This window comes from Laetiporus sulphureus, assembly GCF_001632365.1.
Source record: "Laetiporus sulphureus 93-53 unplaced genomic scaffold LAESUscaffold_41, whole genome shotgun sequence".
Classification (NCBI taxonomy): Eukaryota; Fungi; Basidiomycota; class Agaricomycetes; order Polyporales; family Laetiporaceae; genus Laetiporus; species Laetiporus sulphureus.
This window is the reverse complement of record NW_024468550.1, coordinates 102364-130285: the sequence shown is the minus strand read 5'-3', so window position 1 is coordinate 130285 and position 27922 is coordinate 102364. Positions and strand designations below refer to the sequence as shown.

At 53.0% G+C, this 27922-nt stretch overlaps 10 protein-coding genes across 10 annotated transcripts; 6 read left to right on the top strand and 4 right to left on the bottom strand.

Annotated features, from left to right (window-relative positions):
* Positions 1-609: 609 nt before the first annotated feature.
* Positions 610-8694, bottom strand: LAESUDRAFT_744673 (uncharacterized protein). Its single transcript, XM_040911326.1, has 30 exons — positions 8244-8694; positions 8029-8124; positions 7651-7978; positions 7386-7591; positions 7248-7334; positions 6914-7187; positions 6725-6862; positions 6161-6665; positions 5869-6101; positions 5665-5814; positions 5167-5614; positions 4960-5113; positions 4602-4909; positions 4416-4546; positions 4225-4355; positions 3952-4168; positions 3843-3903; positions 3627-3790; positions 3425-3567; positions 3067-3378; positions 2708-3011; positions 2366-2658; positions 2226-2317; positions 1924-2168; positions 1721-1870; positions 1561-1672; positions 1440-1507; positions 1243-1387; positions 919-1185; positions 610-867 (listed from the first exon to the last, which is right to left on the bottom strand). The coding sequence occupies exons 1-30, from the start codon at positions 8615-8617 to the stop codon at positions 743-745; spliced, it is 6261 nt and encodes a 2086-aa protein (XP_040761032.1). The 5' UTR covers positions 8618-8694; the 3' UTR covers positions 610-742.
* A 211-nt stretch (positions 8695-8905) lies between these two features.
* On the top strand, positions 8906-11931 carry LAESUDRAFT_660144 (actin-like ATPase domain-containing protein; the record flags this gene model as incomplete). Its single annotated transcript, XM_040904850.1, has 9 exons — positions 8906-9139; positions 9194-9886; positions 9943-10077; positions 10126-10208; positions 10257-10550; positions 10603-10784; positions 10839-11061; positions 11119-11370; positions 11430-11931. The coding sequence occupies 9 exons, from the start codon at positions 8906-8908 to the stop codon at positions 11929-11931; spliced, it is 2598 nt and encodes an 865-aa protein (XP_040761031.1).
* Positions 11932-12361: 430 nt separating this feature from the next.
* Positions 12362-13262, top strand: LAESUDRAFT_372328 (uncharacterized protein). Its single transcript, XM_040902215.1, has 2 exons — positions 12362-13075; positions 13128-13262. Exon 1 carries the CDS (start codon positions 12560-12562, stop codon positions 13055-13057), a length of 498 nt encoding a protein of 165 aa, XP_040761030.1. The 5' UTR covers positions 12362-12559; the 3' UTR covers positions 13058-13075; positions 13128-13262.
* A 1342-nt stretch (positions 13263-14604) lies between these two features.
* Positions 14605-16272, top strand: LAESUDRAFT_659986 (kinase-like protein; the record flags this gene model as incomplete). The annotated part of the gene is made up of 6 exons (XM_040904840.1): positions 14605-15441; positions 15497-15596; positions 15654-15730; positions 15789-15805; positions 15861-16086; positions 16144-16272. 6 exons carry the CDS (start codon positions 14605-14607, stop codon positions 16270-16272), a joined length of 1386 nt encoding a protein of 461 aa, XP_040761029.1.
* Positions 16273-16779: 507 nt separating this feature from the next.
* Positions 16780-18053, bottom strand: LAESUDRAFT_659979 (WD40 repeat-like protein; the record flags this gene model as incomplete). Its single annotated transcript, XM_040904839.1, has 2 exons — positions 16780-17280; positions 17358-18053. The coding sequence occupies 2 exons, from the start codon at positions 18051-18053 to the stop codon at positions 16780-16782; spliced, it is 1197 nt and encodes a 398-aa protein (XP_040761028.1).
* A 654-nt stretch (positions 18054-18707) lies between these two features.
* LAESUDRAFT_729322 (uncharacterized protein) lies at positions 18708-20243 on the top strand. The gene is made up of 7 exons (XM_040909615.1): positions 18708-19168; positions 19222-19244; positions 19303-19525; positions 19577-19599; positions 19650-19749; positions 19799-19821; positions 19876-20243. Exons 1-7 carry the CDS (start codon positions 18959-18961, stop codon positions 19976-19978), a joined length of 705 nt encoding a protein of 234 aa, XP_040761027.1. The 5' UTR covers positions 18708-18958; the 3' UTR covers positions 19979-20243.
* Positions 20244-20695: 452 nt separating this feature from the next.
* LAESUDRAFT_372294 (uncharacterized protein) lies at positions 20696-22799 on the top strand. The gene is made up of 5 exons (XM_040902214.1): positions 20696-21172; positions 21223-21276; positions 21328-21600; positions 21659-21829; positions 21890-22799. Exons 1-5 carry the CDS (start codon positions 20889-20891, stop codon positions 22614-22616), a joined length of 1509 nt encoding a protein of 502 aa, XP_040761026.1. The 5' UTR covers positions 20696-20888; the 3' UTR covers positions 22617-22799.
* A 225-nt stretch (positions 22800-23024) lies between these two features.
* LAESUDRAFT_704887 (uncharacterized protein) lies at positions 23025-24277 on the bottom strand (the record flags this gene model as incomplete). The annotated part of the gene is made up of 4 exons (XM_040906566.1): positions 23025-23128; positions 23187-23453; positions 23508-23723; positions 23780-24277. 3 exons carry the CDS (start codon positions 24275-24277, stop codon positions 23244-23246), a joined length of 924 nt encoding a protein of 307 aa, XP_040761025.1. The 3' UTR covers positions 23025-23128; positions 23187-23243.
* Positions 24278-24604: 327 nt separating this feature from the next.
* LAESUDRAFT_729319 (uncharacterized protein) lies at positions 24605-25230 on the top strand. Its single transcript, XM_040909614.1, has 3 exons — positions 24605-24826; positions 24884-24968; positions 25035-25230. Exons 1-2 carry the CDS (start codon positions 24680-24682, stop codon positions 24953-24955), a joined length of 219 nt encoding a protein of 72 aa, XP_040761024.1. The 5' UTR covers positions 24605-24679; the 3' UTR covers positions 24956-24968; positions 25035-25230.
* A 682-nt stretch (positions 25231-25912) lies between these two features.
* Positions 25913-27572, bottom strand: LAESUDRAFT_716294 (uncharacterized protein; the record flags this gene model as incomplete). The annotated part of the gene is made up of 3 exons (XM_040907238.1): positions 25913-26391; positions 26479-26995; positions 27285-27572. The coding sequence occupies 3 exons, from the start codon at positions 27570-27572 to the stop codon at positions 25913-25915; spliced, it is 1284 nt and encodes a 427-aa protein (XP_040761023.1).
* Positions 27573-27922: the final 350 nt, after the last annotated feature.

Below are 27922 nucleotides of genomic sequence, written 5' to 3'. Positions count from 1 at the left end.
CTGCAGAGGTGGTAGGAACGAGAGGTAAGCCAACCAGGTGTGACTTTGAGAGTTTGTTCGTGGTTCTATATGACTGAGACTCTGAGTGCAATGTTTACTAGCATCCAGTGCCCACACTAAGTGATGCCAGCCGCAAACGATGTGTTCATCAACATATCTGCTGAACATCGTCAGCGGCCGGGACAGCCATGTCTTCCATGTCTCTCAAAACGCACATGCAAGCGAGTTTTATCCTATGTGAACTTGTGGCCGGGTATTATAGCTGTAGATGTTACGGATGTCACTTTCATGACTAATTGTGCCAAGTCAGTCAATGATTACTGAAGTCGGAGATCATCATGCAGGTCCGAGTTCCACTCAAAGTAGCTGGTTATGCATCGAGAGTTAAAGTCAAGTCCACAGAATAACAAGCAGATGTTCACATCTCAAATCTCGCGCAGCTTGCAACGGACTTCATAAAGTATTCGAATGCGAGGCATCGGTAAGAGAGATCACACGAAAACATCGCTTCCGCCAGTTCTCAGCGCTATCGAGACCAAGTGAAACAGTGAATTTGATTTCTCGACGCACCGCTGTGGCAAAGGACAGACACTGCATCATGGTCGGATAACAATCTCACTTTGAAAGAATGCGGATGAGATTGCTACGAAGTGTGCAATCAATAGCGACAATACAATCACAGCAGAGATAAATGAGGACATCATGCCTAAGCCGCCACAGGTGAGGAGGTCGTCCAGCCCCATTAGACATCTATCTTCCCTGCTATGCTTTCTACTGCGTCTTTGAGCTTGTGTGCCGCGCGCACGACGCTATCATTCTCGTCCTCAGCACATTCGGCGATGAATGTCGTTGTCTCCGCAACGAAACCTACGGACACGAAGTGAGAAAATGCTTTGCAAGTAAAGCGTATATATGCACCTAGCAGTTTTCCACCGTGGGCCTTCCACAACGCCTCGCTGCACTCAAGGCTGTAAATACGCAATCTGGAGTTTTCCGAGCGGCTATGCATCAAAACATCGAGGTTCATGGACTTGAGCAACGTGTCGTCATTGACCGCCTCCATTGTCGCGACCAAGCAGTCAGACAGCACAGCCTTGTCCTCGCTCGCATGCAATCGCATGCAAACGGGTGCCTGCTTGACGACAACAGGAACTAGCTGTTGAAGTTTGTCATTCCGCCAGAACGCTGGAATGCACTATCAGCGACAAGTCGAGAAGCAGCTCATAATGGAAAATTATATACCTCCTTCATCGTACGACAGTGTCTTGGTCAATGTTACGAGCACTGAGGACCAGACGATGGCATCATTGACATCAGCAGTGATGAACCTATTCAGTAATTCCAGAAACGATTGCCACAGGAATGACATGTACGGGATCATCAAAGTCTAATGTGATCATGTTAGGTTGCGTGAAGGAGATGCGACGAGTACCTCTAACCTTGAAATAATCCAACAATGCGTCATACACATGGCAGAACGTCACGACGCGCATTGTACTCTGTCCATCTAAAAGAAAAGATGAAGCTAAAATTGGGTATCCTCCTGCGGATCAAACCTACCCTTGCCGTGGATGAACGCCCAATCCGACAACTTTCGGAAGAGCGGCCTGAAAGCAGTCTCGTTGAGCTTCACCACAAGCTCCAGGAACGATGCAATAAGCTCATGTTCGATCTGCGGAAGTGTCAGCGACGCGACGTTGGTGACACCGAAGGGACCGACTTGTCGCTTCTCATCCTTCGCGCTCAACTCTAATGCATCTTGATATGTCGAGAAAATCGGACGCAAGTGCTCCAAGACAACAGGACGACCCGCCGTCCGTAGGGCTCGTTTCATGACATGGAAATATCCCGAGTATATGGACATGTTGCTCTGTCGCTCCGTCAGTAGAACTCCAGCAAGGAGACGGATTAGGGGATTCTCACTGTCTGCCCGCTGGGCTGCAATGATGTCCACATCTTGCAAAGAGTCTCGAGCAAAGTCTTTGACGGGATGCGTTTTGCCAGTGTCCTCACGACAGGCGCTGCCATGCTTGATTTTTCATCGGATCCACACAATTCGAGGAATAGCTGGACGACTTGGGTAAGCTCCTTCTCACCCCAGAACGTGGGGACTGTCGTGAGCAAGATCTGCATAACGCTAAATGCTGCCTTGACAGAATCTGCTGCTACTGCCAATGGGGCTTTTAGGTATGTGATGTCCGACGAAATGTAGGACACGTCCGAACCTTCGGTTCCCTCATTGTGTCCACGTATAAAGATGACACATTCTTGTACAACAGGCTTGATATGAGGAATCATGCGCGGTCCCAGCTTTGAACTGCAGAGATATTAGCATGAAACCTAAATGCATTCATGATGTTCTCACCAGAGCGCAAGAAGCGCCGCAAGGGCAGCCTCAGCAGCATTCTCGTTGGCAATGGAAGCAAGTACAAGCGGAACAGCCGCGGTAAGAGAATTTTCTTCTCCTTGACACAACGTATCGCCGATACTGCGCAGCGCGTGCAATGCCGCGTTGTTCAATGAGTCTTCTGGCTTCGACACGAGGATGTCGCGGATGTGGCCAACGAGTTTCGTGACGGTCGGTGTGAGCTCTTGTCGAGCGCGATCTGCTACGGCAGGAAGACGTTCTGCTAGGAGCTCCAGAGCACCCATTTGAACCTATCCGCAATCTCAGAGACTGTATGATGATTTCTCGCAGCCTATTCACCTTGATATTTGTCGACCTGATCATTGCAAGAATACCCAATATAAACTCTGTGGCAGACACTACCCGTAGTGTGCTGACCATAGCATCTCGAGCAGCCGAAGTGACTCCCTTCAGACGACCGTCAGGATCTTCAAGCACGGCAATGCTCAACAGCAGAGAAAGAGTTTCTGAGCTTGATGCACGTTCCTGATGTCCCTTCGGCGAAGAGATCACAGGGATCTCCCTCATTGCTCGATCACAAAAAATGAGCAGCGCAATAGAACGTTGTCTCCACATTGGATATTGCGTTCCTGTTTCGTCGTCGCTGCAAGTAACTCATCAAGTTAGACCGTAGGTCGGAGAAGTGGTGAACTGCCCACCTAGGCAGCGAAAGGAATGTCGAAGCATTTGCGTCAGCTCTCCTGTTCAACAGGCGCTTCACTTCGTGCAGCATTTCAGTAATAACCTGCAAAGTATATGAATGAGGAGTGTGAACGGAAATGAGCGGTACCCATACCATCAGACGCTGTTGTGTTGGGTAGTGCTGCAACACAGTGATCGGGAGTGCCAGTGACGCTCGGCCATCTTCGTCGTTCTGTCTTGTGACGCGCTTGCATACCTTGTCCACTAGGAGCATGCTCACGGGAGCCATAAACTCAGGTCCCAACACATCAACGAGATGTGTGAAGAACCTACGGCAAGATGAGACATACTTCGGCACAGGATCTCAACACTTACTTCGTCCGTCTGTGACGAGGAATGTGATTTTGCGCATCCGTAAATATGCGGAGGAAGTCCCTTGCTGCGATGATGAGATCGAGATGATCAGAATGAGCGGCCTTCAACGATGAGATCATAACAGGCACGATGCTCTCAATGGTCTGAGAATAATGTCAGCAGATTGCAAGAAATGATTGCTTTGAAAGGGGAAAGTGCTTACTTTCTGAACAACCCTAAAGCTATACGCATCATCTCGATGGAAGACATTTGTTCCCATGAGCGTGAAGACAGGCGTGATGTTGTGAAGGACCGCCTCGGGTGCTAAACGCGCCAGCCCAGCTATCAGCAACAGAGCTTGATGGAATGTCTGCAGATTATTGGCTCCTAAATGGCTTTTTCAGAAGCTATAATCACATTTGCAACACATGCACGGCACCTCTAATCAATTCGATTAGTATATCAACTCGGATGATGCCCGGATGAAGTTTTGTTGTGTCCTGCATAGATTGTGAAATCAGAAAATTCCCCACGGAGGCAGCACGCACTTTGATATTGCTAAGTGCACTGTCCACTGCATTCATGACAAGTTGTTCAGTGTAGCCTCTATCTGCTGGATTTGACGATGCATCATGTGAGACCCTTTTCAAGGTCTCCAGAAGACATGCAACCAGGTCGAGGGAACCGGGCAGCGGCTTCGAGCCCAAAATCTCCATTAAAAGGGTCAGTGAAAATAGCTTGCCCTCGGCACTTTCGTTCGGCCCACTGAATTCGCGACTTTGTAGGTTATGATTGCTAGGATGATATATTGCCACACTCACTTCTCGAGCCTCGCGCGTTTGCTGGCACGGTTGGGAACGTCTTCAACGCTGGGCCGATAGAGAACGAGGATGCTGGAGATTACGGCAACGTCCGTGAGAACGCTGCTAAGTAGCTGCTTGCAATCCGGCATCTGCAAAATAGAAATGATGAGAGACAGGACTGATATAGCGTGCAACGCTCTAACACCCACCGCACTAGCGTCATTGACACTGATATCGATTAAGATGTCGCACAAGTCAACCTTACGCTCCGACGACAACTTCGTGAACAACCCGTGTTCTAGCTGGTAAGCAAGGGTCCTTCTCGCAGCTGACAGAGAAGCTAAATAGGACATCAGCATCTTACACAAGCCACGCCGACAGGATTATATACGAACTATTCCCGAAGCAAGACCTCAACAGTTTCTCGAACGTTGGCCATGTTGACTTGCTCGCGTCATTCAAGTCAGCAGCACCTGAGGCATCGAAGGAGGATGCAAGGTGCGCAATGAGTTCTTGCGAAGACGCATCGATGCTTGTGGCACTGTCGACATTGTCTATTGCGGTCTCTATGGAGGGTAGCAGAATTTGACATTTCACTTCGCTCGACGTCGTCTCCAGGCTTTGCAAAAGATGTAACTTGATGTACGCAAGCTGGCAGGCGTTCACATGCGACAACAAGTAGCAAACTATCCTCTGTTTGAACCTTAGGTCACGCAGTGAGAACATATACCCGTGTCTGAAGAATGAGCTCACCCCTTCAATTTCTTCTTTTCGTTTTTGCCGCTTGAAAGGTACTCCTGATGGAACACACGCATATAGCCTGCATCGTGTAGGAAATGTTTCCCAAACGATCCCAAAGCGCTAATGTACTTGCAAAAATCCTCCCAGTCGACATATTGTAGCAAGTCTATGTACAGAAAGCCCATCAGTACAAGCGATACGGGATCTGATTATACATACGTGATGTTTGCCCGTAAATCGTGTCGTACGCATATATGGACGAAACCTCCTTGGCCTGTGCGAGTTTGGCCAGGATCGCCACACACTCAAGAGCCGCCTCTCTTACGCGAAGTTCTGCATCTTGCAGAGCTACTAAGATGGAAGGCAATATCGTTTGGAAGTCAATATAATGTTCTGTGGCACAGTGAGCCTCCAAGAACGCTACAGCATGATACAAGGCTGCCACGCGGACGTGCATGCTGCCATTGTCTCCTTTCACAGATGGTGACGTCCATACGCCGGCAAGGAATACCAGAGCGTCGTCTGCCAGATTCATAAACAGAGCGCGGAGGAGGTTCGTCGACAAAAGGGGTAGTGACGCCGTAGAATTGCTCAGATAATAAACCGCGCGCATGAGATGGACGTAACGGATTCCCCGCGTATCTGCATGGGCTTCAACAGACTGCGGCTGTGAGGATGGGTCAGTTCTGTGCACTGAATTCCCTTCAAGGTACCTACGTCATGAGGTGCGAGCCAGTCCGGCTTGATGCCATCGGGACGCGGTGTGACCGGCAACATTGTGAGTATGGCAGTCTGCAGTCTCTGCAGCGTGTGTTCACTATTCGGCTTTAATACCACAGCAGTCCCTAAGCTCATATCATGCAGAAACTACATCAAGAAATGCATGAGACATCAAAGACGTCCGCGTTACAGCTTACTCACTGTCAGAAGATTGTCGACACCTCGCATGAAGTCGCTCATGCCCTCGAGAGTTTTGAGCTGCATGGCCTGCAGCATTTGCAGAGCGGCATTAAGCTGATGTTCCCCAGACAAACGAATAAGCAGAGCTCTTGCGACGAGGTAGCCTAGTGCACGTGAGCGGGGATTGTTATCTCTCAACTTCGCCAGTAGCAGCTGGAACTGCTGCGAGTAGCGGTCTGACGCCAATATGTTCTCTACACGCGAAACGTCCGTGAATGGAAAGCGTGGGCAGAGTGGGACAAAGTCGACTCACCAGCCATCTTAACTGCCAGAGCAAGGTCGATCCTCGTCAGCAGCTCAGTGCTGTCTTCTTGACCCTCCGACCGATGTTCCTGTTCCCATCGTATAACATCGACGCACCCGCACAATAGCTCATACCTGCCGATACCAGTGACATCATGGACGTCTTTCTCCTTAGCCTCGAGGATGTCCCATGCCAGAGAAGCGCTCTTCTGCTTCGCTTTGGAGAACAGGAGATAAGGGAAGAATAATTCGTGCACAATATGATCCGCCAAGGATGCATCCTTCTCATTTAGTGGCGTAAATATATGATTCGCTAGGAAGGCGAGATGAAGGAGAGTGGCGTTCCGCGGGATCGATATCGTGGCCGAATGAAGCACCTCGGATAGCGCCGAGATGTAACCAGCAGCATCCTCAAGCAGAACAGGCACAAGCTCTGTCGGTTCAGCATACAGAGCTTCGAGGACTGATGCATCGGTATCGAGTATCCGAGCTCGTAGAGCAGCTTTTGCAGCGGCCTACGGACAATGCTTGTCAGCAACACGACAGCAGAGTTCAATTGGATGATTGTACTCACAGCGTCCTCAGAAGAAGTGGACCCATCGGACAAGGTACTGTATAGGTTTCGCACGGCAATTGCACGGACGTAAGCATCGGCACTGACGGATGCAACAATCTTGTCAAGGCGATTCTTCCCGCTTGAGCCAGGCAGAGACTGCGAAGATTTCAGACCATGTGCAACCTAGATAGACTGATGCATACGTACCATCGACAGAGATATCGCAAGTTGTTCGATGACCTCCCGCTTGCCTTCGTCCTGCTTAAGTGCTTCCTCGCACGCCTGTTGCACGACCTCCGCATGACGCTGTTTCAATTGTGACAACAGGCTCCGCGCAGTGAGGACGTCCGGGGCTGCTGGGTCCTCAGCATTAATCAAGTCTCTCAGCAGCAATTCCGCTGCATGGCGACTGATGCTATTTGGCAATTCTGTGAGTGCGAGTGTCGATGTGAGTAGATCAACAGCAGGCTCTCTGGAGAGTCTAGGATTGCATGAGAGACATGAGAGACATAGAAACCAGGCAGGCGATGAAACGACATACTGTGAGACGAGTCCTGTTACTAATGGAAGTAACACTTTCTCCGATCCGACCCATGCTAGAGCTTCCCTCAACTCTGCAGGCATGTCACTGGTACAAAATGAGAACTAGCCTGGCAATTTGCGCAGAACAGAGACGTACGCTTTGTGTGTGAAAACTCTGAGTAGGGCCCGCGGGAACTTCTCTGAGACATCTTGCGGAGCGCAGATGCACAAAGTCGTTCTGATAAGCTGCTTCGCGGTAACATCCTTGCTACAGCCAGCCACCGCACTGAGAACAGCGTTGAGCGCCTTGGGACTCAGGTGGCATTTTTGAGAGATACCGGCCAGAATTAGAAGGATTCCGAGCTGCGAAAAGCCAGAGATCAACTATCGATGTGCAGTCAGATAGTGGGATTCGATCATACAATTGATTCTTGTCGAATAGCCTCTTTCGCCTTGGTAGTGGCCTCCAATACGAGTTGAAGCGGCTCCAGAGATGCCGTCAACAAAAATGCTACAGTTCCCTCGTCCAATATCTTGCTCTTTGCGACGAAATCAAGCAGAACGCCAGTATGAAAAGCGACCAGTGCCTTGTGCACACTGGGACCGTTCTCCTTCAAAGCAATGAGAAGCAGGCCAGAGATAAAGCGGGAGAGGTCCGAGTTCTTCAGCATCTCCGTGACGAGCGCGCTACGAGGCAATGCCTTGCCCGTAGTCTTGTATGCACTTAAGAAGCGGAACATAGACTGTTCCCTGATGAAAGGCGATGAGAAGCGTGATGACTGTAATAGCACTGGACGTACTGGATATGTAAGATGGTGACCATTTTTGCAAAATGAGGCGATTCGTGGTAGGGGAGGAACAACCTAATAACGTCTTCCACGTTGAACTCGTTGATTCTATACAATCGTCATGAGCTTTTGCAAACGTAGATTCGTGTATGAGAGGACAACCGAGAGCTATTCCGCTCTAACTGAAACCGTCCATCAAGAGGATCTGCATTAATGAGGCAACATACCTGAACCGTCTCACGAGCCACTCAATAACCTTTCCCGCCGGAGCATCCATCAAATACGGCCCTAGGAGCGGCAGGAATGAACTGATGCTCTCATTGAGCTGCGCATCGGCATCTACTGGTAGAAGCGTCCTGTCGGTAGCCTTCGCAGCATCTGAAAAAAGAGCCTGCTCGAATTGCCGGAACGATGGTTCTATAGACTTGAGCTGCAAGAAGCCATTGGACCCAAGGGAAAAGACAGTGTTCAAATCATATTTTTGAGCTTCCTTTGGAGAGAAAAGATATGATTCTGCTGTTTTGCGGCGCGTCCTGTCGACTAGTAGAGACGAATTAAGAGAGGCGCCTTGGGCAAGTTGTGCGGCCAGACTCGAAGCCATGGCAAGCCCAGTTGAGGAACGTTTTGATCTTTATGCAAGTACAGTCTTCCTAACTCACAGACAATTTTCGAGACAAGGGTATCGCGAGAAGATGCCGAGAGCTGAGAGCAGACACAAGGGAATTAGAATTATGGATTACATAAGCGAACAATCTAAGATCACCCTCGAGGTGGTCACATGATGCCCACGTCCATTCTATGGGCGCCTAATAAACGAAACGGTACTGGTCGACGTGTCCTCCCGAATTTATATCCCGCTAGACTAGATGCTCAACCTGCCATCCCGAAGATGATTTTGCTCCATCGCCTCTGTTTATTGTTCGCTCTGCTTGCTACAGTCTCAGAAAATGTACTTGCGTCCGTGTTGGCGATCGACTATGGCGCGGACTGGATCAAGGCTTCGCTCATGAAGCCCGGCGTTCCGTTCGACGTCTTGTTGAACAAGGACTCGAAGCGGAAGATTCAGTCGTCTGTGGGGTGGAAACAGAAAGATAGGCTGTTTGGCTCAGATGCGTTCGCTATTGTGAGTGATTGCGTTGAGCTTTGGGCATGTCAGATGGACAACTTGGTCTTGTAGGCAGGAAGATACCCCACGGACTCGTTCTCGTCACTGAAGTTTCTGCAAGCGGCCCCATATGCATCTGATGCGGTCTCCTTCTATACCTCAATCTCATCCGCAGACGTCGTCAAGACAGAGCGAGGGACAGTTGCGTTACGTCGCTCAGATGGCACGGAGTGGGCTGTCGAGGAATTAATTGCAATGCAGTTCGCATACGTTCGGCAGCTGGCCGAGGACGTTGCCGGAGAGAGAGTACTCGATGTTGTGGTCACCGTGCCACCATACTATACACAACACGAGCGCGAAGCCGTAATGGACGCCATCGAAATTGCCGGGATGCGCACGCTCGCGCTCGTGAACGACGGCACAGCAGTCGCAGTCAACTATGCCATGACGCGCACTTTCCTCACGCCCGAGTACCACGTCATCTACGACGCAGGCACGTCCGCCATTCGCGCGACCGTCGTGGGCTTCTCATCCGTCGCGGGCGACGCGAAGGGCAGCGTGCAGATCAATGTCGCCGGCCTCGGGTTCGACCGCACCATCGGCGGGACAGAGCTCGATCGTCGGTTGCGCGACATCATGATTGAGGATTTCCAGCGCAAGCACGACAAGGACATCCGCAGCGACAAACGTGCGATGACGAAGCTGTGGAAGGAAGCCGGCCGGATAAAGACGATTCTAAGCGCGAACGCAGACGCGATGGCGACGGTAAGGTATCAGCGTCAGTGGTGCGGCTGTTCGCGTGTTCACCGGATTTGGTGCAGGTCGAGAGCCTGGCCTTTGACATTGATTACCGGTCAAAGGTAACAAGAGCCGACTTTGAGATCGCTTGTACGGATCTGAAGGGAGAGTTCTCCCGGCCGATCTTTGATGCCCTTGCCCGCGCTGGCTTGACCTTGGTAGGCGATTACACACAATTACTGAGCTGTATGGCTGATCATCTACAGAACGATATTTCTTCTGTCATTTTGACCGGTGGAGCTTCGCGAACACCAATGATCCAGGCCGCGCTCAAGGCTGCCGTTGGAGAGTACGTGTTGCAGGTTCGTTAAAATCGAATGCCACGGCTAACACACAGCAGCAAAATCGCCATGAACGTCAATGCGGACGAGGCAGCCGTCATGGGCGCCGCTCTTCATGGTGCAGCACTCAGCAGGCAGTTCAGGACCAAGGACATCAAAGTGATCGACATCGCGCCTTACGACATCCAACTTTCGTACCCAGCGGAACCCAAGTCCCCGGACGTAAAGCCCCGGATGATCAACACCCTTGTCCTTCCCGTGGGTACGAATACTGGCGCTAAGAAGACGCTCACGTTTAAGCGCTCGGACGACTTCACCGTCAAGATGGCTTATAAAAGTCCACCTGCTCCGTATGTTCCAGATATGATTTTTCTCGAGGTGATCTCACAAGATGTCGTGCAGTGGATTACCGACGCAGCTAATGGAAGCCAAGCTTGTCGGCGTGTCTGAGGCCATCCGGAACCTCACGGAAGCTGGTGCAACAGATCCCGTGGTGAAGGCGACAGTCAGCTTCACTGAATCTGGTTTGAGCACCTTGAGTGACATCCTTGTGCACGGGGAGATTAAGGATGACTCCATCACTGGTATGCTGACACGCTGCTGTCACACTTGGAAAGCTCACCGATAGCGGCATTTAGGCAAACTAAAGGGATTCTTCGGCGGATCATCGTCCTCGTCCGAGGAGGTATCTGAGGGCGAGGAAGGGGTAGTCACTGAGGAGCAAGTACCTCTTGAAGTTCCTGCTCCGTCTACCTCATCCGAAAAGAAGGTAGTGCAGGATACTATCTTGTTGGATTATGAGGTGGGCACTCCTTCATTGCCACCGATGTCAGCGACAGAGAAGCGTAAGGCGCGCGGAAGGTGTGTTAGCAGCTCAAATGTTACGTGTGACTAGAGTGCTCATATTGTTATTCCTAGGCTGATAGCTGTGGACAACGAAGAAGCCACCAAACGTCGCAGGGAGGAAGCGCGAAACACTCTTGAGGGATACACGTATCGACTGCGCGATCTGTTGGAGGACAACAGTCCAACTTCTCCGTTTATGAAGTGCTCGCAAGAGGCAGAAAGGAAAAGAATCGCTGAGCAGCTGGAAGAGACATTCACTTGGCTCTCAGAAAATGGCGAGGATGCCGATACGAGGGACCTACTTGATAAGAGAGGCACACTAGAGTCAGTGGTTACGCTGAAGTTTATTATCAGCATTGTCACTGATTATACCGGCTATGCAGGAGTCTCGAGCACCCGATCATTCACAGATACACCGAGATCGAGAAGTTTCCTCACGCGCTGAATAACAGTCAGCTTTGGAACTGGCAGACACGTATCTTCCTCGGTGAGGCAAGAAAGAATCTGACCATTGCCGAGGACGGCGGGCCGCCATCGAAGTACACCTTAGAGGAACTCGAGGCGCTGGAGAAGACTCTGGCAGAGCATGAGACGTGGCTAGATGAATGGGTGGAGAAGCAAAAGTCAGTGAAGATGAACGAGGACCCGGTTATCCTAACGAGCGAGATGCGTGCGCGGGTGAAGCCGTTGCAGAACCATCTAGAGCGACTGCTTAAGAAGAAGGTGCCGCGGCCGACGAAGAAATCCGCATCATCGAGCACTGCGCAAGCATCGGAGACGAGTGCGGATGCTGAGGGAGAAGAGACTGAGGTTACGCAGACGACGGCATCGAGCAGCACGACGTCTGTACTTGCAGGGACGGATGTGCCTCATGATGAGCTGTAGAGTGATTATTAACGTCTCCGACAAATTCAATTTGAGCGCGGATAAATTATGTAATATATCACTCTGGAATTCGCATGAATCGAACGTTGTCGCAGATGCGCAGCGTCAATTGATGTTGCGGGGCCACAACGGTGTAATTGCCTGATATGGTACGCCCTCTCCTCAGTTTGGCAAGCTTAAGCCTTTCTCATTCCGTTTCTTATGTCTGCTTAAAAAAATCCGTGGAGGTTTACAACTATTCCTCGAGGATGACTTTCGTTCTTGCTTCGGACCACTCCTCAGCACTGGTCGATATCACCGCTATTTTCGAGCGGGCGACGTTGTACGGCTCTTGGCTGTTGGCACATGGTGGAAATGCATCGCTTTTGCCGAACCGTATCAGAATAAGCGTAGAAGCAGTGCTCGAATCGACATTACGCGGGGAACTTGCCCGGAATTGTATGCGTTAAAAGCACTCTGAAACACTTGACAGGATCCTGGGTAGGCTGAGTCAGTGGACATTTGAACTCCGCTGACCGTTAGCGCTTTCGGAGCGTGAACACTACAACACAGCGCCGCGAAACAAAGCGAGACAGCTAGTCGCTCATTTCATAGCGCTCCAGCGCGCGCGAGCTCATCGCCGACGACGATGGCAACAGCGTCCAGCAGCCGCCAGAACTCTCGCTTTTCCTCCTTCAACGTATTCAAGTTCTCCCCAAGCGCCAAGCCGCCCCCTCCACCGCCCAAGGACCCGCTCTACGCCTGCAATCCATCCCTTCCTTCGCTCAATCATTCCTTACCCCAGGACTTGTTAACTTCTCCGCAGCAGGCTCCTTTGTACTCCCAGTACTCCAAGTATCCTCGCAGCCCATCGCCATCTCCGTCGCACGCGCCGAGTCGCATGACCATGTCCACCACTTCATCCTCGTCTGCTGTATCTCCGGAACCTGCAGGACTCAGGAAGAGCCTTCAGAAACTGTCCAGCTTTGGACGGCGGCCAAAGACACCCAAGTCTCCAGAGACGGATCCTATGGACCTACAACCTCCCGAACCAGCGGACGATCCATCCATCTCGCTCCCGTGGAACTTCCAGGTACGATGCTCGCTTTCCAACAACCGCTTGTCTCACCAGCAGTCTACAGCATAACTTGCATGTCGACGAAAAGTGAGTTGGGATAGATTAGATATACGCAGCAGAGGTGCTGACTCGATCGAAGTTGCAACGGCATGCCGCCGACGTGGTCAGCACGACTCGCGGAAATGGGGCTAAACGAAGAGGAGATAGCCACAATACAGGCGCGTCGAGCGGCGACGCGGACGAATGTCAAGTCGATCTATTCTTTCAACAATGATCGTAACACAATACTTGCCAACAGTGACCGTAACACAATACTTGCCAGCAATCCACCGTCCGCGATTTATCGCGGGATGTCGGCCGCATCGATGTCTCAAACGTCGCTTTCATCCGGTACGTCTGCATCGCGCTCACACTATCGCAATTCGTCGCGTGCAGCATCCTCAACCTCAGAGCTGGTGACATCCGATGCGGAGAGCAGGTCTGCCGCGCGGTTCGCGCGCTCATTATCACCGCCAATGCGGCTGGTGCCTGTGCCTGTCTTAACGGAATCGTCGTCGTCGTCGAGTTCAGTTTCAGTTTCCACGAAGGATCCAGTTCCCAACACGCCCCCAAGGCGTGCGTACCACGTTGTGAACGAGTCTTATGGCTCGTTGCCATCGCCACCGCCGGCGTACACGTCTCCGAAGCAAGGTGCGCCACTGCAGGATGTGAATGAAGGATTGCGAGCGCAGGGATCCTCTGGGCTCCCTCTTGACGAGAAGGCAGCAATACGGATGGCTGTGGGAGGTAGTACTTCAGCTGTGGCAGGGCCTTCTTCCTCTTCGTCCTCCTCATCGAGGGCAGCACCGAGGTTGTCGCTACAAAGGGACGGTCTGGGCGATCTATCTAGTTGGTCTGAATCTTTGTTCTCAATCATTCCACCTGAGAGTTCTTCACCCGACGTTCCTGCTGCAAGACCAAGATTACCTCACTCCACTTCACAATCTGCTAGTGCACCGAGTCGCACGCCAGCATCTGTGCGTCTACGCGCGAGGTCGCACTCACGTACGTCATCCACGCATCGTAATTTACCTCCGCAAAAGCCTATACCCCTGTATGAGTTGCCACCACGAGCCTCCCCATCATCATCGTCGGCGCAGAACTCACCACCACCGTCAGCCAACAAGTCGAGCCCGCTGTGGCAGGAGGTTATGGACATGGTGCGTCCAGCACCGAGCGCGGGATCAAGCACCAGCGTCGAGTCGCTGCCGAAGCCTCAGTCTTCATCTGCTCTAACGACAACCTCGACGAGCGCGTCGTCCTGGATGCCACGGACACCAGAGCACGAGTACCCGGAACCGCATCTTCTTCATCCCCGTACTCCAACTCGCTTCGATGATAGTGCCAGTGACAACGGGATCGGATCCGAGGAGGAGGACGGCACATTGCAGGTGCGCAGACGGGACAAGGAGAACCGCGATTCGGATTTGTCGACGATGACCGTAGTCCCGGCGACCATCGTTCAGGGGTCAATCGCGCGTAGCGCGCGGGGCAATATCGTCGCGTCGCCTACGAAGAAGACTGGGGAGGAGGGTGGGCAGAGGCAATCTGCGTTTCTGATCAACTCGACGCTTCCGATGGCAGATAAGGCGGATAGTGCTAGTCACCGCTCTCAATCAACTGTGAGCTCGGCATCACGGTCGAGCGGTTCGAGCGTGTCGACGACTGCGTTTGGGTCTGGGTCAACGCCAAGCTCCGCGTATACCAAGGTGTCTCCGGCGCCGTCTCCGCGCATCTCAACAACGTTCGCGTCAGCGGAGAACGACCATGAACGTGTCAGCCCTGCGCGGCTGGACAAGGGAAAGAGCCCGCTTCCGGAAATCCAGCTCGACCTCGATATCGATCTGGATTTGGACTTGGGGGTATTACAACGTCCATCTGTCCTCATTGACGACATTATTGCAACAGGTGTGCTCTACGAGCCGTCAATCTCTCCCAGCCAATCTCCCTCGACGCCTGCACCGCGGTATCCTGGATGGGTCTCCGAAGTGGTGGCGCCGCTGTCGGAGTTTATTGACGAGACGGTGGATCCCCGCGCGCTGTATGGGGACCTGAGAGAGGTGGGGGAGGGAGATAGCGGGAGTGTGTATGCGGCACGAGTCCTGGCGCCTGCGAAGGGGAAAGCGAAGGGATCGGAGGAGGCGGATGCGAATGCAACCTATGTCGCTATCAAGAACGTGCCTCTGCTGCCGAGCGGCTCGCCGAAGTTGCTTGATCTTCGGAGGGAGCTGAGGCTGATGCGGGATGTACGACATCCGAATGTGCTAACGATGGACGAGGTGCTCGTGGACATTGTGGAGGATGCACTATGGATGAAGATGGAGCTGATGGAGCGGAGTTTGGCGGACATCCTTATATTGGTGGAGGGGGGCATCGTCGTGCATGAGAAGCCGATAGCCCAGTTCGCGAGCGATGTAAGTGGACGGTTTGCTCATGGTGTTGAAGAATTTGCGGCTCACTCGTGCGCAGGTTTTGCATGCTCTAAGTTATCTGCAGAGATTAGGTATAGCACATCGAGATTTGAGGTCAGATAATCTGTTGGTGAACAGTGCGGGTGTTGTCAAGCTTGGTGCATCAACTCGTTTGATTGTTTCATCGTCGCTGAGCTGATATTGTTCTTCTATAGCCGATTTCTCGAATGCCGTCCGAGTCTCCCCGGAGGAGCCATTATGTACCGATGCAGTAGGCGTTATTTATTTCCAGGTGCGTCATGCGCAATCTTAAGCTGAGTGTGTGCTGACCATCTTCATTCGACCCTTAGGCTCCTGAGATGAGAAGGTGCGTGCAGTCCGTAGCTGCCCCGTATGAGGCCTTGCTGAATTATGCTCGACAGATGTCCGTATAATGCTTTGAAAGTTGACGTATGGTCGCTGGGCGCCACCGTTTGGGAGCTGGCGCAAACCGAGCCTCCCTTCTCCGACATCACTGACGCGAGTCAAGCTGCTGACCGTTGGCCACCACTTAATCAACCCGAAATTTATTCACGATCTTTCCACGATTTCTTGCATCTATGTTCGCGGCCAAGCTTGTCACGACCAGATCCAGATGAACTGCTGAAGGTTTGTTTCGCCTCCTTGTATAATGCCGGTTCAGATTTTAATGCGATCCTCTTATAGACTCCATTCATCCGCAGTGCGAGCGGCCGGCCAGCCATCGTCAAGCTGCTCGCCGAATGTAGATCCATTGAGGAGCGAACGTTCCGGCGTCAAAGTGTCGGTTCGAATGGGACCATCTCTATGTCTTAATCTATATCTCATATACCCGCTTTGTGCATTGGTCGTCATGCTTCATCGGACATGCTTTCTATGGTTTTACTATACAGCACATCTACGTTCTGGTTACGCTGTCCATTGCATCTCACTGCTCATGACTCGCTCTCGCGCACAATAATGATGGGAAACACAATTCCATTTTTTCCTCGGCGGATAAGGTGCTACGAACATTGGAGTGAAATCCCTACAAGCGTGAAGGCAAAATAGGTTGTCCTCGACGGCGACGATGTAGGGGGGACAGTATCGTGAGGTTCGACAAAAACCAGATAACTATCAGAGAGGCCGTCGTAGAGAATTGTGGGAAGGGCACAGGGTTCTTGATTAAGTGATAAGAGTGGCATAAGGATAGTCAGCCGTTGTATGTGAGAACGAACTATCATAGTGTTACAGAACAAGAGGCATGCATGGTTCTGACCGGACGCTTGAAAACATTAAATTGACCTACCAAAACCTGGTCTGTTATGTGCATAGAGCCGGGTATCATCTGATTTGGAGAGTCAGTGAGCTCGAGGTTCTTTTCAATTCCTTCACCTTCCCCCACACGTCCCACACCTTCAGCTTGGACTCCTCCGGGATGGCGAGCACGATCCGCTGGCCGTTCGGGCTCATCACGCTGCCGGCGATATTGACCTTGGCGGCCTCGAGCTTGACGACCTGCCGCAGCGATGGGATCGCGTGGACGACGACGGAGTTGGCAATGCGCGATGGCATAGTCTCGTTCGGGAACGAGTGTGAGTCGAGCTGGACAGACGGCGGCGGCGCGGGCGTGGACTTTCCCGGACCGTGCGTGCTGAGCAGCTCCTTGCAGTGGGCGGAAAAATGCAAAGACGTAACTTGGGCGTCGAGCTCGAGCTTCATCGGGTAGTTGGGCTGCGATGAGGACGTGTTGTTGATGTTCCAGACACAGATGGTCCCCGTGGCATCAGGAGCTGAGTCGCCGCTGGCCAGAAGCTTCGACTGCCACGGGCACCAAGCGAGAGCCTATCGGCGACACAACGAAAAGAGGGAGGCGTAATATTAGGGACCCATCCACCGACACATATGTTCAGGCAACGTACCGTGACTGCGCCCACATGCTGCATCTTCCTACGCCGCTGGACCAGCTCCCCCACTTCCAACGGGGCTTTCTGCCTTGAGTCCCAGACGTGCACGGTCCCGCCTTCGTCACCACTAGCGAAAAAGCCCCCGTCGGGATTCCACAAGAGGCTAGAGATCTTTAACTGGTGACGCGTCACTTTATGTACCGGGTTCACGGGTTTTCTTGCTTCATGAATGCGAGTGTCGAAGTGGCGGATCGATCCACGCTCTCCTCCCACCGAGAGAATGGGTCCATTCCAATGCATGACGGTAGGGGTCCTCTTCGTCGGCCAGCTGAGCGTCATTTTCTTTGTTGACAGGTCCCATATTTGAATGATCCCCTTCATGGTGATGATTGCAACATTATTCCTCTGGTCCTTCCCACCACATTGCACTGCTCGCAGATTTCCCAGCCCTTCGGGGACTTTGCAGACCTGACTGATCTCCTCATTGGCGGAAAAATTTTTGTAGTGCACACGGTTGCCACGGCCAAACACCATGTAGTTGTTCTCTGACCAGCTCACGGGATAAGCGCCGGCCTTGAGCACCTCATCGCTGACAGAAAAGTCGATGACGAATTTGCCGCTGCGGAGATGGTTGGAGGCGGATTCAGGCACTGGGGGCTGAACGACTGGGGAGCGAAGGTCGGAGAGCGAGCTGGACGACAGGGTCCGCATGAGACCCATACCCTCGGACAAGCCGGAAATCGACGGCCGCCGCGACAGCGACCGCTCAGAGGGGGCTGGGCTGACGAAACGCGACCGCGGCGTAGCCGGTGGCAGCTCCGACGAGAAATAGTCTCCGTCGTAGTCGCCATCTTCGCGCGAAACGCTGGGCATGCGGTCGTACTAGGGCACGGAACGGACGCGCGTCAGGGGCCACACAATTGGATCCGATAAGTCGCACGACAACTGACGCTCAGATCGTGCGATATGCTCCGCTCGCGCTGCAGATACCACGACTTTACTCTCGAGATCTTCCAGGGCCGCTGCGGCACCGCTGGCTCCTCGTCGGCGCCTGAGAGGACGCGTTTGCGATGCTGTGCGCGGGTGGTGATGCCCGAGCTGTCGACGCTCGAGTTGCCGAGGCTGATAGCATCGTCAGAATCGTGGCGACGACGAAAATACAAAACAATGCGCTGACCTGCTCTCTGGAGAAGGGGGGAACGGCACAGACATGGTCGAGGAAGAGTGCGGGAGGAGATGGAGGGAAAGGGGAAGAGCAATCAGCCACGAACGCGCGCGCTGGGGCGTCACCAAGGATTAGGTAATTTCCTGCGCGTTATTGACGTGTTATTTGGCCCGTGCCGTCGCGACATGTGAACACGTGATCGTGCCACGCATCCTCACATCAGATTCGTCTCACACGGTCGCTGGCATGGGACGCTCATCAGTCATAGCGCGGATGCATTCAGATTTGGATTCGCGCCTCTTCCGTCTCTCACCTTTGCTGTGCTGCGAGCCCACATTGTCTGCGAGTGGCAGTTGACCGCCCCGACCACTTCAGAGACCAAGACAATTGCACCGCCAGTCGACAGCGCCGGCGTCGTCAAGGGGCTCTGCGGCTGCCAACCCGGGCAGAGATGACGACTCTCTTCATGAGGAAGAGGAGAGTATCCGGATTCTGGACCTTCGACAACCCACAACCCTCTTCGCCGACGACAGAGTCCATGCTCCCAGGCAAGGGTGTCCGCCGAGCCTCCAGTCTCCGTGATCACATCAAGCCGTTGGTCCGCCCAAAGTCGCTCAGCATCGACGGCGATCCGTCAATCTCGTTTCCATGGAACTTCCAGGTATGAGAGACTAGGTCCGCCATGTGCGTGCGCTCTAAACATAGGCTCTGCAGCACACCATGCATGTGGACGAGCAGTGGGTATCTCGTTGACGGCTGAGCTGTTGCGCTTTTGCTCACGGGCGCCGATACAAGTATGAATGGGCTGCCGGCGTCATGGTCTGCACAGCTTGCCGAAGACGGTAAGTCTGCAAGTAAGCCCGAGAAGAACAGGCATTCCCTAGCGGCGCTTGAGCGGGAGAGTACGAGGGTGGACGCATGCTTGCCATTAGTGAAGCCTCTGTGGTGCCAGCGTCGGAACACGGTATCTGGTGACGGCACTGAGGAGCCGCAGATCTCGGGTCCTTGGAATGTGCAGGTACGCTCCGCGGTTATACTCGCATGTCGCGTGCTAATCGGTCCATTCCAGCACAACATGCACGTAGACGAGCAGTACGCCGGCCCCGCTGAATCGTGCGTTTCGGAGGCCTGACTATTTGCAGTTACAACGGCTTGCCCCCGGCCTGGGCGATGACAATGTCCAAAGCGCCCGCGGCACTTTTGAAGGGCGACCCGAGCATTACTCTTCCGTGGAACTTCAAGGTACGGAAAGCCCACATTCATTCCCTATCATGTCTCACTCTGTTCGTAGCACCAAATTCACGTCCATGTTGGGTCCGTCAATCACCTATCTGATTAACGTTGCCACGGTACTGACTTTACGTGTAGACTAGATGGCATCCCGCGAGGGATTCCTCCATCGTTGCATGCCCGCCTGAGCGAGATGGGTTTCAGCGAAGACGAGATCGCTGCCATCCGCGCACATTCCTGATCGCCTCATCTGCCCACTATGTCTCGACCGCGTTTGTTTTCCAACTGAGCTATGCTAACTTGTCGTTGCTGTTATTTATATCCCGTCCCCTGGCGTGCCGGTGCTTTTCGTAATGGTGGTGGGCAGGTCCTGCCCGTCGCTAGTGTGGTAGTTGCTCGACGTATTTATTGACTCGGCTACTCGGTCTCACACAAGCAGAAGTTTTGTCGTATTGTGGTGTTTCTTGAATACAAAGCTCGCACAAGACTGGCAGTGAAAGTGGCACGAAAGTGAATCTAGAGCCATTGCTGATAAACTGTCCCTTACCCATGGTATCGTCCGAGCCCGCAGCCCCCCGCTTTTATCCTGTCTCTTGTCTTGTTGTTCCAATCTCCGTTGCGAGCTTGTTTCTTCTTCCCAACATCAGGGGTCGACGTCGCCTTGTCTCAATGGGTGCGAACGTCGTTTCCGCTCGCCGCCGCGGCGCTCATCCGCCGCTGCCACAACGCTTTGCTCGCTTGCCGTTCGCGGACTCGTTCGCTTAGCCCTCGGCTCTCTGCAATCGTTCGCCCTGAGACGGCGGGCTCCCCTGACTGAATCTGCATAATTGCGCGGATCTGCTGCGGCCGGCATTGTCCAGCTCTTTTTGATCGCGACAACGTGATCCCAAGGACCGTGAATGAGACGGGATCTCTCTCCTCCAGATCACCATGAAGCACTGCCAGTTCTGACTCTGTCCAGCTGTTGCGATGCTGCTTTCTCTTGTCTGAGTTCTTCTTCTCCACCACATCGTCTAGATTTTCTCTTCGGCTTTGAGCCTGCGCCTGGTGGATATATTGCAGCTGATCGCTCCTGGCGAGCTTTTCGGCTCACCGAGTGCCAGCTCGGACTTGTATCCTGCCATTCCTTTCTTCCGGGCTGAACCCCTTGTATGGCCTCTGTGTCGGCGTCAGGCAGCCCTTGTATCTCTGGCTCGGCTTTTTACAGTCTCTCTGCATCGTCAAGCTCAGCGGCAGCGAGCGAAAGTGCATATACTGCGACGGTCTCACTCTGCTTTGACGCCTCCGTACCCTCGGTTACCAGCGATCTAGCCTCCTCAAACCTCCCCTCTACGACCAGCAACATGAGTACATCCACTTCGAGTGACTCGCCTGCGCTGGTTTTTACCGATCCCACGTCGTCCTCCTCTTCTACAACGGCCTCTCTTGCATCTCCGTAAGTTTAATGCAACGGCAATGACTGCGTTCCCACTAAGCCTGCCTCAGTACTTCGGAAGTTACAAGCTTTGTCACATCAGATACGTTCAGCTCCTCTGCTATGTAAGTGGTACGCTTTCCCGTCCGAGCTGCTTTAACACTGCCCCTTAACAGCGTCAGTTCCAGCAACGCCCCACCACCACCTCCGCCTCCTTCATCTGGTTCCTTCAGCATCTCTATTTTCCCGTCTAGTACCTTTACACCAACCGGCTCCCCGACACCCTCGAGCACGGCTTTTGTCCTAGCACCGAGCACATCTACTTCGACTGCGTTCAGCACTGAAACATCCGTTGCTACATCAACAGAGCCTGTGCAGGAAAGTCTTCCGCTCTCGACTCAGTCGCCGACGTCCACTGGAGGCCCTGCCACATCTTCCATTTCATCAAGGTACGTTAGCCGAGACGCACCCGATCCATCACATCAGACTGAACATTATATGTAACAGTGATGATTCGGGTGCCATTGGTCTGAACACGTCGACCGAGACCGATCCGCCATCTTCGATAATCTCTCTGACCATCGCGATACCGAGCACATCAAGTGCATCATCTACTTCCTCGACCTCGCTCTATGCAGGAGGCACGGCGAACTCCTCGAGCGTAGGAGCAAACAGCAGGTAGGTATCCGAGTATGCCGATCGCGGCAACAACATCACGATCGCTGATGCATCGCTCAGCAGCGCAGGGCTCAGACGCGCCACGATCGCAGGCGCGGCCGTCGGCAGCATCATCGGCGCGCTCTGTCTCTCCGTCGCCCTGCTCTACTTCGTACGCTGGAGGAGCCGGCGCATGCGCGCCGAGGCGCTCGGGCGCATGCGCACGCAGCAGCATTTCAGCAGCCAGGGCTCCGTGCTCGGGATCGGCGCGGACCCATTCGACAGCGCGGGCGGCATCGAGTCCGTGCGCACCGCTGCCGACGCATTCCGCGGCATGTCGCACTACTCGAGTCCCAGCGTCGATACAGCACTCACGCTCGCGCGCCCTCCCCCGCCCAAGGCCACGCGCTCCACGCTCTCCGTCGACGCAATGCCCCGATCGTGGGCGATGTTCGAGCGCGAACGCTCGCCGCTTGTGCGCTCGAGCGTCACCGCGTCCGACGCCCTTCAGAGTGCGGAGCCGCTGGCGGGCTCGCCTCAATCACACTCGCTGTCGTCGACGATCCCCTTGGCGACGCCGCAATCGCGGTCTTGGCAGAACCTGCGCAGCTCGACGTCGCTATTGGCGCCGGAACGCGCCCCCGAGGCTGCGTTCGCGACGAACCGGTCATCCAGGGCGTCGTCCAGCCTGTATTCTGACCAGATCCCAAGGCGGGGATCGCTCGCGGACAGCGTGGACCCATTCAGAGACACGCCGCCAGACTATCGCTCTATATCCGAGTATTCCCTGCCGGGCAGGGCAATATGACCCATACGGAGGACTCTGCATACATCCACCTCTCGCGGCCTAAAGTTGCTCTTATTGTAAGTAGGACACACGCATCATGCCTCTGGGAGGCACCTTTCGTTCCATTAAGTATATCGTTCATCATCTCTATGGTATATTTCCGCTCGCTGGCACGAAACGCGCATGTATTGTACCCCGTATCTCACCAGCACCGCTGTCCGCATGCCATTCCTTATACATAACGTTCCCTCGTCGTTCGTTGTAAGCTTGTTAGTAAGCCCGTACCGCCTGTACGCCGCTCTCGTGCCTGTATCGTGTAGTATAGTTGCTGTCGGAGTGTATTGTCGCTGCTAGACGCCGATCAGACAATGCATATGGAATCGTTCTATGCGGCTCGGCGACTCTCACAGCAGGGCGCGTGAGTGTGTGGCCTGCGTTGCCAATGCGACATGTGGGCCGAGATGCCTTGGACACTGGTCATACAGGTGGCATGCATCTAGCGGTATATTTATTGTACAAGAACAGTGCAGGGACTGCATATGCCGGTATCTTCAACCACGGCACGTCACAGGCAAAGTGAATGCTGCTCACCTAACTCAGCAACAATCCATCCGACAGAGATATCAAAGCCCACATCCGAGCATCCGTTCATACATCCTGAGAATGATTGTTTCCATCGTCAGCAGTTCTCTTCTGCAACTCGGTCTCCGTCGTTTCCCAGAGTTTCCACGCCACAACCAACATGACGGCAAACTCGCGTAAACCGCATTGTTCCAGTCGTGCTACGGCATCTTCAAAGGTCAACAAATGCGATTGGTATCCCAGCTCGTCCGGCATCCCCGTATTGGGCTCGTGGACCTATAATGGCGCATCAGAGCTTCCGAGACAAAGCGTCACAGAAGAAGTACTGACAGCATCGGCGGGGATCTGGCCCACATACCAGTAAGTGAAATACTCGCCGCCATTGTCGCCTGCGCCCGTAGGCCGCCTACGCCGCCTCGGGCCCCAACTCCTCGTAGTGACATATATGGGCTCCGTACACGGGCGATACACCCTCCTTCTATCCCCAGGTGGAGATGGCGCATTGGTGGGAATGAACAGCGGGAGGAAGTCTACGCGATATCCCGACTGAGCCGGTTCTGCGTCGTTATCAATTCAGACTTTGAGCAGTTATTGATCAGCACCTCCTCGTACGCCTCCCGCAGTGCAGCCTGCTCAAGGCTCTCGCCGATGTCCTTCCTGCCCTTAGGGAAAAACCAGTACTTGCCCTCTGGCTCATACAGGAGCAGAACCTTCCTGGTCTCCGACTGGAACACGATCATACCTGCGCCGACCATAAAGTCCGAGGCGAAGAACAAGCTGTTCGGAATCGCAGGCGTAGAGTAGTCGGAGAACACCACTGGACCTGAGTGCCGGCGAGAGGGCTCGTGTTGAGTAGAGCTGTGTGAGACATGATGGGATGAGGGGGAGGTCGGCTGTGTTGTGTGGTGTGAACTGGTGCGTTGGCTGTTCCTGTGAGGGCGTTCACTTCGCAGCGAAGAACGGCTGCCGCTGGGGCGGACGGCGTTTGTGTGACGGGTCTGATCTGCATTCGCCTGGGTGCTATCCTCGTGTGTCTGTTCAGATGCCGCCGAAGTCGAGGACCTGCTATGAAAGCCAAAGATGGAGCGAACAGTGTTCATTCCCGGATCCGCCGCACCAGATGAGCTCATATGTGGAGGTGAAACCGTACCAGCACTTGCAGACCTAATGCGATAAGAAACGAAGCGATAAAGAAAAGCAGATCAGGCGCAGTACGCCTGATATATGCTCACAGAGGTACTCGAGATGGGGATGGTCGAAGGAGAGGACTGAAGTTATCTGCACGTCTGCCAAAGGTGTGCCATGTGTTGCTCACATGGATGGCCCGGACAGGCAACTCGCTCGCATAGATCTGTCGCGATCACGTGCCTCCGCGAAGTGCTGGATACGGTCTACGATCTTCTATGATGCTCAGCTTTGTGGACAAGCTCGTATATATATCTTGAAAGGAGGCCCCCACCTAAGTCTCATCATTGCACCCTCGTCGTATAATCTATCGTATCATGAGCAACGAGGCGGACGTGCCTGCTAACCATTCCCTACCCGGCCCTGAACCGAATGCCGGCCAGGACGCTGAAAGGATTGAGGTGGGCGAGAAAAAAGCGTTCATGTTTGACGAGCTTGGGCCAATGGTGGTCAACAAAGATGGGGTGAGTCGTGCATATCGCTTCATCAGTATGAGCTGTGGAGCTGATCATTCTGAGTAGACTCTGTCGCGAGTCGCCAACTGGCCAAACATGGCACCGCTCGAGAGAGAGAGCGGACGATGCGAGTTCTGATTGCGCGGAACCAGTGAGTGTACGATGGTGCTGATGATGCTTGATATGGTCGTGCTCACTGGAGGTCACTCTGCCGTAGGATCCGTATCGCGAATCAGAAGGAGAAACAGCAGCAGTCCAGCTCGGAATCAGGAGAACCGCTCAGCATTCCGGAACAGCCGTAGACGTTGATGCACGCAATGATACAGGGATTTCGAAGATTATATGCGGTGCATATATGGATAGAAGCAATGTATTTGTGACAGTATGTGTGATCCGTATTTCATCGTTACTTTCCTCAGTCTCGTTAATGATATCAGCGTCCGCTTCTATGGGCAGCATTTCGAGCATATGTCGTTGCTCAATCCGAACACATCGGGATTACGCACGTAGGCGATCCACAATATTTTACATGATTCTGGACATCTTGCAGTACCATACGCATGCAGATGTCAAGTTTGAGTGGCATACTACACAGCTCGTACCGGACGAACAGAAGTTATCACTTTAAGAACGTGAGTACCCGTTTTCTCATAGACATTCATAGATGACCGCGCAGCATCGTCGCCGTGGTGCTCACTGTTGCGCTGAATCTTGACTTTGAACCGTTGGTAAACACCGACTCTCGCAGATGGTGGGCGCGCAATTGCTGAATACTTTATCATCCCTTCATAGGAAATATACTGAACACCTGATAACCGAAGCCCATCAGTTTCAAAACGGAATTCTTCGTTTACATCTGAGTATACCTACAGCCACCATTGGAAATGCCTTCCGTTGACGTGGGAGACAAGTTTTATGAAACTGGGAAAAAACGTGTGTCTGAGTAGACTTCTGGCAAGATCAAGATCGCCTAAGTGATACATCAGCAGGACGTTCGTGTGCTCCACGCCCTTCAAACTGCAGCCGGTGATGCGACTCAATAATCCTTCTGAGCGCAAAAGCAATGCAAGCTGCTCACCTGCAGGAGGGAATAACTCAAGCCTGTCCTGCTCCGAGTCGAATACCCTGCTGGTTCCTTACCAGCCGGAAATCAGATAAATATGTCAAAACCTCCTGCCAGTCCTCAGTAGACGCTTTTTGCCCGCCCTTAGCAGCCGCTTTCCTAAGCAGCCGCTCACATTCAGCCATGTCTATGTTCGGGAAGAGACGATCCAGAAACAACGCCACCCCACGAGGATCTGTAATCGGGGACCTTGATGGATGGTCGAACGAGATTGATTGGAGGCCGTGAGATAGAATGGGAAGTGGACCGAGGTCTGGAAGTGGAACTGTTGAGAGCGGGGCGATATGAATCGATCTCAGCTCTGGGCAGAGTGTCGCGAAGTGCAGCAGAGAGTCGAGGTGGGGTTCTCGAGGCCCACCAGAATCATATACGATGTCTATCGCCGTAAGCTTAGGCCATGCCTCTGCTAATTTCTGCAGATCCTGACCTGACAGCGGAGATGACCACTGTTCTATATTCATTTTCAGTGAACGCAGATGCCGCATGCGAAATAAAGGTTCGAGGAACATGGTAAGTGTCTCATGCGTGCCAGGCGGACCTGCGCAAATGTGGATTTGCAGGAGCGATAACGTTTCCGCGCAGCAATCTGCGATCGACGCTGATAAAGGATGGGAGCTGTCAGGATCCTGAACTCGAGCTAGACTGATTTTTAACGACTGGATTTTTGGAAGTCGCACAGATTTGAAGAAACGGGTGAGGAAATGGACATGGCTATACAGGTGCAGGCACTTCAATGCAGCCATGTGTACAAGAGATGTCGAGTGACCAATGTCCGAATAGAACAAAGAAAGGTCTGTGAGGAATTGGAATGAAGCGAGCATTGATAACATGGCTGGATCGAGTTTTGATCGAATACCGAGATGGACCTTGCATAACCTGTTACAAACAGAGAATGGGAGCACAGAGGAAAGCTGGTCGATTCCAACTATGGTGAGGTGCTTCAAAGAATGTGCCTTGACAGAGAGTTCGTCAAATAGCAACTGCACGTGGAACTCCCTTGCTTTGTGTGTGCTCATCGCATATCCATGTGGAGACTTGTACGCGAATCTGAACACCTGCAACGTCGATGAGATGAACTTGTTAATGCTGAAGTCTAGTGGTGATATCGATTTGCATTCGAGATGCTGAAGAGCAGGTAGAAGAGGAGCTCCATCATTAGTCTTGCTAATATATTCCAGGGCCGACGGATGAATGGTCCACCTCCGGGGCGAAAAGGACACAGATCTGATGCATTGGGAATATATCTTGTACCTGGTCCATTCCTGCGAGGATATAGGACTGCAGAAGCACTGTCGGAATTCTGGCTCAGAATAATCCAATCGCAAGCAGTGCTTTCGAACGCACATAGGCTAGCTCTTTGCCATGAGAGGGGCCTTCCTCGGAGACATCTCTCTCGATCAGATGCAATCCTTCAAAGAGCTCAAAGAGAGGAAGGATATCATTCATCTTTTCCCAGAGTAGCTTCACTGCTGGCAGAAAAAATGCTCTACAAACTCGTGCGGCACGAGCCAGGTCACCCTTGCGGGCATCGTTGATCCCAAATGACCGTTTATCGACATCTGTCGAGACCCGAAACGAAGCGAAGATGAGCTCGAGTACATCATAGGCTTGTAGAACTCTTTGTGTTGCCATTGAGAAACGCTATGGCTTGATACTGAAGATGGTGAAGCTCTACGAGCGAGATGGATGATTGATGGTCGACGTATGGCAGCGTGGAGGTGTCGGATGAAGGCCGGACTGACGCGTGACATCACGCGTATCGTATGTCACACGCCTTCAAACACTTTGTCCGACGTTCCTATCTCGACGTAATGAGCCTCTGCTTGGCCACCGTTCGACCGCGACCATTGCAACCAACTTGTACTCACTCTCGGGTTCTCGAGGAACAAGAGGTTGCTTATGTTCTGACAGTGGGGGCTGGTCGGGATCATCTCCTATGGCTTGTTTCTGTCAAATAAACCTGCTGTGACCGGAACTGGGGC